The following is a 10,017-nucleotide window of genomic DNA, read 5'->3' as shown; positions in this document are numbered from 1 at the left end:
CTCCTGGCAGTGCACAGATCTGGTTGGGAATGGCTCCTGGCAGTGCAGTGGGGTTTCGGAAGACTCACACTGCTGTGCCAATGTTTAAGGAAAGAAAACTAAATAAGCAGACCAGGCAGAGTGACCCAGCTAGCTGTGTTATGGTTAACATGACATCAGCGCCAGGCAGCATGGTACAAGAGCTGATGCTTAGTCATATAGTAAATAAGTCAATAACTGGCACATTTTTTTTATTTTTATCAAATTTATCTTGTTGGAAAATCCAAGTTAACTTATTAATGAAGTTTGTAAGTCTGGTTCCTACAGGTTAGTGTAGAAATACATTTCACAACATGTTTCACACAGCATTTCATCTACCATTGTGACATTCTGATAAAGATCTTGGTGGCATTAAATACAGAGACACTTCAGTTGTCCTGGTCCCTTGGTTTTGCTGTAGGATCCAGTGCTGTTCGGGAGCACGTGTCACCAGTCTCGTGGCTTGTTCTGAAAGTAAGCATCAAAGAACTTCGTTGAAAATGTTTTCTAGGGTGATTTGGTGAGCTAGAGCAAAGAGAATAAGGGCAGATGGGAAAAATAGAGCAGAGATGCAGGCGGAGACAAATGTGCTAAATTTAGCAAAGAACATAAAGGAAATGTTTGGCAGTGGCTGTGCAGAATAAGCTGCTGTTATGCTAGTGAAAGGGAATGATTAATTAGTGAATTAATGTTGCATAGCAAAATAAAAAGCAGGAAGCTTTCTGCTCTGATTCAGGTGTCTCTGCAATCAAGAATGATGGCAAAAAAAAAAGAATAGGGGGGGAAAAAAAAAAAAAAGAAAAAAGACTAGCAGAGCTTCACAGAAGTGCATTTTCTTTAAGAATTGGCTGGCTGTTCTTTTCAAAATGTAGAAGCAGCAGGTTGAGTAGCCATGAAGTACAGACCTGACGGCATCGTTCCAAAAGCAGTTCAGTACCGGTAGGAATTATGCCACTGTTAGCTATAGTGAGAGGCAGAGCCTGACCTGATGGGTCTAGCATTACTATTGCAGCTGTGTGAAACCATTGAAGTAAACAAGCAGGCTAGGGAAGAGTGGGATGGATTTTTAACATTGTCCTGGTGTAAGGGGGTGTGCTGAGTCATTGTTTCAGCTGGAGGCCGGATCCTTCCATGTTGTAAGGTGCCGAGCTCCATTGCAAGCACTGAGAGGATGTGGATTTTCACTTGATGATAACATGAGTCCCAAAATTAAATCCTTTCATGGTTGCCCTGGTGATACAACTGTGAAAGGCTGTATGGAATGGCATGGAACTCTCTGCTCTCCAGTGATGTCGGAGGAAGGATGCAAGCCTAAGTAAAACCAGCATTTGATTAATCTTTACCTGATGAGTTCCTCTGGGACTGGTGCAGACTTTGGTTTTACTTTGATGGTAGCAGTGATGCTGAAAGCAGAAATACCAATGGGGAAACCCCTCATGTGGGTCCTCCCTGATGCAGAGATTGTTCTGTCTGTAGTCATTCCAAGGGATTCATTGCATTCACAATTATTCTTCACATTCATGGTGTAGGAGACTTTTGTGCTACTGTAGTTTAAAGTAGAAGCTCAGAGCAGCAGCCTTTGCATTTTGCATACTGGTCATATATGGATCCAGGGATTTATCTAATACACCGCAATCCCCTGATATAGAAGTATGTTTTTGGGATACAAAATAGGTACATTTTCAGTTGTCAGTAGCCAGACCTACTGACCTATTTCTGCCTGCAACATTTCTCCCTTATCTGAGCAGAGTGTGGCACACAGGAACTTGTGACATGAGTGATGATACCTGTGCTAATGAAGGATCCGTGGAAGGTTTGGTGCATTACTGGCGTGGCCTTGCAGAGTCTCTCACTGTTCCACCTTAAATCAGCAACCACTGCCTGTGCTTCTTGTCTTTGAAAATCAAGCCTGGAAGTTACCTTCAGGCTTCTGATTCAAGTCACAAGGTTACACCTGTGCTAACTTGCCTGGGAGCTTTGTGATGCAGATGCAGAAAAACTCAGAGAAGGATTAATATAGCCAACCATTGATTTATTGAGTTCTCAGAAGTGAGGGATAAGACAGGCTGCTGTGATGCCCTGAGCCCAACTTCCACAATGATTTCTCTCCTCCTGACGTTCACCCACCAAAATTCATCTCGTCTCTTCCCCTTCTTCTTGCTGCAGTGCCTCAAACTTCAGGAGTCTCTTTTGGCAGGAGTGCTCCTCACTGCTGCTGATACTGGAGCTTTCCTCTGAGCTTTCGGAGAGGAGATGCTTGATTGCCACCATGTCCTTCTTGTTCATTTGCAAGCAGAGGCAGGAGGATTTGCTGACCTTGAATGATTCCCCCCACATGCTCTGGCACATGTCGGTCCCATTTGCATACATCTGTGTGTAAAACAGGAAAAATACATCAAACACATTTTAAAAAGAATGGAATTAAAACCGAGTTGTATTAATTTGAGAAACATCACTTTTTTTAGAAATGGTACAAAATTATGAAAAAGTCTGCAGTCATCCACTGTCTTGTACAGCTCTGCGCTGTACTTCATCCCTTTGCAATGTTATTTAGTTCCACCACTGGCAGAAGAGCTTTGCCAGTTGTGAGAGCAAGCGATTACACAAAGTGCAGTGTGATGAACAGCCAGCCCTTTGTTTTCACCCCGGGGCTGACAGAGTAAAGCTGTGTGCAAGAGGCTGCACGACTTGCAGCATGTCAGGGCGCTCTGACACGTCTCTGGGTTTGAGTATTGCTGAAAGTGCCAAACCGAGTGTTTTGAAAACTGGACTCTATTGGCAAGCTAGAGGCAGTCAGTGGAGTCGCAGCCTGCTGCAGTGCACATCATGACCAGGCAGAACCTTGCTAAGAGAGGAGGCATAACTCAGAAACGGCTTGATGAAAAGAAGACTTACAGCTGTGGGCCCCGGCCTGCCTCCAAAGAGCTTTATTTATTGCCTCGAGAAATTGTGAGCTGCAGCAACTCTCTGCAGGTGAATTTGGCCTGCTCTTGGTGCTGTGTCGCTTTGTTAGTCCTCTGTCACAGGACCTGTGCAGCCAAACAACAAAAATATTTCTTGTTTGCCAGGCTTACATTGTGACAATCTTCTGTCCTCCCAGCTTGAGTTTTCCTGAAGAGTGTAAGCTTAGCAATTGCCATGTTCAGCCACAGAGTGGACAAGATGTATACTTGATCTTGCCTGCATTTCTCCTGTGTGTTTGTTGTTGAAGTTTGGTTTTTCCTGTTTCTGGAAGGAACTTGAGATACTTCCCAAGTAATGCTAAAAATGGAGTTGGGGGTGGGAGTGATGACAGGAGCAGAAGCCTTAGGATTTAAGGAGAAGAGACTGCTAATGACTGTAACAGAACTAGGGAGCTGGGCTGCTGGTCTTGTTGCCGACTGTGTCCCTGAGTCGCTTTGTGAGGATCTCTCAGAAGGAAGCCATGTTTCAGCTGTGATATCACACGCAGTCCTTGCCTGTGACCTTGGTTCACTATTCCCTTGGCATTCCCTTTTGTGCTGTGATTTCTGCATTCTGAGCTGGTTTGCCAGTCGCAGCAGCACATATAAAGATCTGTGAATCTTGGAGACAGTGATCTGTCTTCATGGTCAGGAGACTTCTGCATGGAAGGCGTTCTGTGTGCCAACAGTTAGTGATTATAGACTTAAATCTATTATATGGAAGTGGGGACTGGGCATCTGTAGTCCTGCGGCTGCTTCTGCTCCACATATTTTCCACAAGTTCTCCTTATGAGATGTATCCTTGTCTCCTTGTCTCCTCACGTGCTAAACAACCCTGGCTGGGTTTTGTGCAGAAGGCAGGTGAGATGATATACATTAATCAGAGTTGATTTAGAAATCTATCCAGTGCAAATAATGGAGAATCCATTCTAAATAGCTCCAAAGGCTCTGGTCTGTAATACAGCTTTTTACATCTCACCAGCTTGCTCTATGGATGCTGCGGTTGCTGGAGGACTGTGAAGGTTGGTCAGTGCACTGGGAGAGATGCGGGCTCAGAAACAGACAAGTTGCTGCGTCTGGTTCTCCCCTTGCTCTCCTTTGGGCAGCCAGATCTTAGCTGTTTCTTTCCAGCTATTCCTGTACTTTCAAGCAGCATGAGACATTTTCTTCCAGCTCCTGTACAGATCCTGCTTTTATTGGGTCGTGTGAGAAAATATTTAAAAGCTGTTATGAGTTTTCTTAGGTCCATATGCAGGAGTCATGGCTACGTCCTATTAGGTTCCACAGGTTCTGTAGCACACATTCGTGCTCTGATACTTGTTAAATTAGCCATTTAATTTTGACATTCCTCCAAACTTTGCTTAAAAATCATAGCATAGCCAGAATGCTGCAGCAAACAAAATGTGCCCATTTAACAAAAGCGTACTTAAATTATTGCTTCTGATTGTTCAGCTTCTTGGCCGCTGTTCTGGTCTGTGCATTAACATCACTTGGGAAGCACTCTGCTGGGAGAAAAATGATAAAATGTGCAGGCCAAAACTGGCTACAGTCCATGTACATTCTTAATACTCTCACTTGTTCCAAGTAGTCCTTGCAAACACTTGCATACGTCACGCGTAGGACTGCTGATTGCTTCTCTGCATTTGCTGAGGGCATCAGATGGAAGCATCTGCCCACAGTGCCCTGACGTGGGAGAACCTTTGGGGCCTTCCAGACGGCCGTAACGTTCCTTTCCAGGAGTTGAGTGCAAAGCAAGTGACTCCAGTGTTTGCGTGTAATTTCATTTTCATACGGGAAATATGTTGTTGTAATTGCTCTGAAGAAAATAAATATTTATTCATACTTACCATGCGGGCCCATTTTTGGTAAAAAACATGGGCAGTGTTGGGTGTGGTTCTGCTTAGTTTAGGAATAGCTGCATCTGCCTTCCAGTGATAAGACCTCTGGATTTGCTGCGTGGCTTTTCTCCCAGCCGATGGTATATTTTCTTTAAGAAATATTTACATGGGGGTTTAAGTTTGAACCTTCTACCTCTGGACTAGGAACAGTTTAAACAGGGACTGAAGATTGTTTATGGCAATTATCATTTTGCTTTCATTTCATCTGGACCTACTGATGATTTAGCATATCTGCAAGGCTAAGCTGCGAGTTTCCACAGCCCATTTGGTTTTTGGCCATCTTCCTGGCCCTGCTGATCAGTGTCACTGCAGAGCAGACACAAATCCTGGACTGTGACTTACATCAGTCGCTGAACAAACTTCTGGATGTACACGAATTTGTACAGATTTCAAAACAATCCATTTGGGATCTGTGCAAGATGTGCTACCAGTCCCTAAGAACTGCACTTAAGTTCTGTTCACTTCTTTAGTTTGGACTGGATTTATAGACTCAGTGAAGTTTAACTGTTAATAATATTCCAATAAGTGTTGTGGTTTTGAGCTGTATAATCTAGCCTTGATCCTAGACATACTTGAGTCACTTGAGAGAAATCCCCCCTGACTCTTGAAGGCCTGTGAATCAGGTTCCAGGCAACTTTGGTCCCATAAGTCTTTTAATTTCTCATTTTATACACTTTTCTTCATAAAATCAGTTATCCCAACCACCAGAAAGTCGGGATGGGCTCCCAGAAGGCTTCTCAGTGCTGCTTTTTGACTAACAGATTTGAAGAGAAAAAAGCTAGCTGTGTCTAGCAATTGGCAGACACAAAGGAGAACAGCAGAATTATGGTAGGTCTATGGAGAGTAAAAGGGAGACAATTAGAAGACTGCAAGGACTTAGGGACTTGAAGTATGGAGGACTCAAATGTGACAACATCAGATAGAGAGGAGGGCAAGGATGCCTAATAAGAAAGAAAACCTTGGAAGTTCCTTAATGACCTGGGAACCTGCTTCTCAGTGTAAAAAGGCAGAGGTGTGTAAAGCTCTACGCCATGTGAGAAGTCTTATAAGATAAATTCTTTGCCTCTTTCTGTTACATGATCCAGGTTCCTTTATCTTTTATTTTCTGACCTCTGCTGTGGTTAATGTATCAGTTCTGCTGGAACATCTTCTGTTTCACAAGTGGTATGAATAGTGATTAATTAGAAGTGTGTTTATTTAGTGAGAGATCTACATAAAATGCTTTGGAAACTATATATTTGAGAAATCTGGTGGTAGCTATAGGTATAGCTTGAAATTGTTGAAATAGAAAATAATTCAGATATTGCATTTTAAGCCCACGTATTCAGGAAAAAGAAAGTACTCAGATTATTTATTTAGTGCCCCAACTGGCCGTGTTTTCTTACCTCCCTGTATGGCATGCATTTACTCTTACAGTGGTTTTCTCCTCTTTCATCCCGTTCCCAGTCCGTCAGCCAGTTATGGGCACAAATGGAATCATCTTTGCAGGCTTCGTACCTTCATGGAGATCAGTGTGGAAGATACAATTATTTTCCTTAGTGTTTTCCAGTGAACTACAGGGATTCAACTTGAAAAGCCCCTGGGCTGCGCTAGTAATGTGTGTGGTCACACAGCGCTCTGTATCAACTGATCTTCAAGAAAGGTGCACGTGATCTTAGCTTGGATGTACATAAACTGAACCAGATAGGAAGGCCTAAATCCCAACGAAAACTAAGCAGATGAGCCATGACATTTCATGCTCACACGTTTAAGGAGGTGGTCTGTGTTCTGGGAAGCAGCGTTCATTTGCAGTGATCTGTTCTGCTTGGTGAAGTTTGCTGACGTTACTGGGGAGAGGGAATGCTGTGTGGAGTTCAATGAGTGCTGACCATCAGTGCTGTGGCGTAGCACAGGTATCCTAAGTGTGAATTGGCACTTGAGAGAGAAGTGGGGGAGATTTATGAATTACTGTGGGAAAGGATGGATGGTAATTCCTGAGCATGGGACAGCTATGAGAACTGCTCAGTGAAATAAGGAAGACCCAAAAGCAATAAAATCAGATAAGCTAAAGCCGTCAGCCTCAGAACGTTTTCAAAGAAGTTAAGCTTGAAGTGCAGGAGCAAAGATAAATGCTCTGTGAGGTGTAGCGTCTACGATTTTAAATTTAAAGAGATTTTTAAGTTGTAAGCAATAAGGTGAAGAGAAGCTTGTAAGTGGGCTGGAATCACTAAGGTATGCAACTGGCTGTTCTATGTGATGAGAGATCTCATGACCTACCCATCACCTAACACCATTTCCTTTTGGCTCTTACTTTGGCTCAAATCCTTAATTTGTTAAGGATCTCTTTCTGCAGATCAATTAACATCTACTCAGACTTTGTCTCCATGGCTTGGGGCAGTCTATTCACACCAGAAACTGGGAGTGCCAAAAGCATGAGGCATAGCTTTCAAAAAGTGCAAGTAGCGTTCATGATAATTAATGCTTTGGGGTATATTTTCTGTTTGTTTTTTTAGTCTTCAGGGTCACGTTTCCAAAATGACTTTGATGTCACAAGGACAGCAGACTTATGTTGTAAAATGAAACACGAGGCTGTCACATAGTCACAGAACTGCAGGATCTGGACATTGTAATACATTTGAACGTGCAAGGTAAGAAGGTGCACATCTGCAGAGCTGTCACTGCACAGTGCCTGGAAAACGAGCTCACAGGCAGCACACGGGCTCTAAGTTGTTGCTCAAGTACAAGCAGGAATTACAAGTGAGTAGACTACGTGCATTTGAGCCTAACCTTTTGTACTTCTTATTGCAGTGGCAGACAAAGTGATTTTAAATATATTTGCAGTGCACACAGAAACATTGTAGTAGGACTGAAAAGTTCCTGCTTCTCATTTTCACATTAAAATCAATGTTTGAAGGTCAAGACCTTTGCTGAAGCTTAGATTAGGTGAGAAGCTGTGATTCAGTGACCCAGCCCAACGTGTTCCCTGACTGGGACACTACATGGCTGCTCCACAGCACTGCTGGCAGGTGGGACAGGTGCAGGAATGGAGGAGCAAGGTAGGAGTTGAGGGGAGGGCAGAACTGCTTTTATTGTTTGGTTTTTAAATTAGTGTCACCTGCAGTTATACTTTTCAAACTTAAGAGTGTGTATTTCAGAGTTTGACTGAACTGGGGTATCCATGTTATATCTCTGGCTTGCTTGGGAATCTGAATTAAATATGATTATTAAAATATTTTTATTCACTGTTACCTATTGAATTGTTGGGTGAGAGGTTTCCTAATTACAATTATTTCCTGACCCTGTGGCTCGCTACACAAGAAGGTAGCAAGGCATAATTCTATTTTATGGGTTTTTCTTTCCCTGTGGAAGTAATTAGGAAGCTAAGTTCATGACAAATCATGACTTCTGATAAGTTTGATTTTTCTGCTGCCCAGAAACCCAAAAGTAGTTTCTTCAGACATTAATCATAACCTGTGAGAATCTTGAACATGAATATTTAAAATACCCGCTCCAAATATACCAGCTCCCTGTGCACTCTGGGTGGGGTATTTTTATTTTGAAGCTTTTGTCTTTTAATTCTATTTATAATTAGCTGTTTCTCTGTGAAATGGCCTGGGGTCACCTCACAGGTGGGTCAGACAAGGGCACGGATAGGGGCTCTTTCAGAAGCAATAGGTTCAGAGCTAGTGGGAGGAAGCAATTCTAAGACAATAGGAAGAAAAGGAAGGCCCCAAGCCAGCCAGATGAATTTCTTTTAAATGAAGCCGCTGCTGATCAGAGCCCTCCGCACATTGCTGGCCACAAAGCCGTCCGGCATGCAGCAGGCACACTGACGGCACTGGGGAAAGTAGGTCACATCACCAGCAGTGCTGAGCGCGCTCCGATGAATGGAGCACACACACAGAATGTTACTTTAGATCACCAGAAAGGATCGGAATTCTGGCCTCGGGCCTTAAGCAGGGTGAGGGAATGGGTTTGACATTGGGTCAGGCAGGCATACAAAGCTGCATGCACAGTGATGGCTCGTCTTCACGTGTTTGATTCAGGCCAAGCATCTGTGATGCCGACAGGGGCAACGGATCATTGTTCAGTGTTTACTTAGAGCTGAGCCTTTTCCCTACCAGGAAAAGGAACTGGTTCTTTGTCCCTGTGCAGCAGCTCTCAATCACATACACGAATACTTTAAAAGTTAAAAATGCTGTTTACCTGGAGGTTCTGGTAGTACCCAAGCAATGCTGAGGGTTTTGTGATGTAATATTGATCTACCGTGTGCACGGGTATAAATCTCATAGGTACTCAGACTGGTTTAAACCAATTCATCCTTGTAAGAAGGATTTGAAGTGCGCGCGAAGTAAAATTAAATCCCTTTCCTTTCGTTGCTACATTTTCTCTGAATGTAGCAATTTGCTTTGTGTGCTGTTCCTGATGTAGATTCTATACTTACATTGTTTCGGGGTACATTTGCCTTAGATATCGGTGTTCAATTACTTTGCCTGCGTTTTAAGGCCCACTGGGAACTGTTGCTTTAGTATCCAAATGTTTTCACCTTTCAATATTTAGCTTGGAGGTTTGAGATTCTGAGTGCTGAGATACAATGTTCCTACTCCAAGACTAAGGACAAATAGGTGCTGCTACATATTTTGCACTCAAAAAGTAATCTGATTCCATAATGCTATATTTTGGGAAACGAAGTCAAATGCTGCTCTGCTCGCTGGTTACTGTTCTTGTTTCTCTGAAGCTCGGGTTTGTAGAAGTGTTGTTAGAGACAGGGAGACAGAAGGAAAGAGTGAAGGGTAAGGATGAAAAACTTAGAAATGAAGCTAATTTGTTATATCTATTAATTGAGAACCACACTGCAAGCGGCTGCTTCCATGATTTCACAATGCCTTTTTAATACACATAGATGTGCTGTATCATAATCAAGTATTTAGACTTAAAATCCCACCTGCACAAAGCTGAGCTGTGGAGGCGGGTGTTCGAGCAGCAGCGCAGTGCCCTCATGGAGAGCAGCGTGGTGCTGCCGAGTCCCTGGGCTGGGACAGAGAGTGACTCCGTCCTGCTTTCAGCTTGGGACATTATTATTGTGCAGGGCAGCAGCTTAGCAGAGGAAAAGGTAGAGATGGCAAACTAGAAAGGAGCAGGAGGAACAGGCGAAAAGCTTTACAAGTGATACAGCACTA

At 43.3% G+C, this 10,017-nt stretch overlaps 1 protein-coding gene across 1 annotated transcript in view; it reads right to left on the bottom strand.

The window, feature by feature from the left end:
• Positions 1-1,987: 1,987 nt before the first annotated feature.
• The window catches only part of LOC122157347 (riboflavin-binding protein-like), an 11,249-nt gene continuing 3,219 nt past the window's right edge, over positions 1,988-10,017 (bottom strand). Inside the window, exons 5-7 of the mRNA XM_042812939.1 lie at positions 9,783-9,964; positions 6,244-6,355; positions 1,988-2,388 (exon numbers count right to left, since the gene is read on the bottom strand). Of these exons, the coding sequence (XP_042668873.1) occupies positions 2,152-2,388; positions 6,244-6,355; positions 9,783-9,964 (531 nt within the window). The 3' untranslated portion in view covers positions 1,988-2,151. The remainder of the gene's footprint in view (positions 2,389-6,243; positions 6,356-9,782; positions 9,965-10,017) is intronic.

This window comes from Centrocercus urophasianus, unplaced genomic scaffold (genome assembly GCF_019232065.1).
Source record: "Centrocercus urophasianus isolate 14NV4802_14NV808 unplaced genomic scaffold, USGS_Curo_1.0 seq_1308, whole genome shotgun sequence".
Lineage (NCBI taxonomy): Eukaryota > Metazoa > Chordata > Aves > Galliformes > Phasianidae > Centrocercus > Centrocercus urophasianus.
The sequence above is the reverse complement of the archived record's forward strand: the minus strand, read 5'-3'. Positions and strand labels throughout refer to the sequence as shown.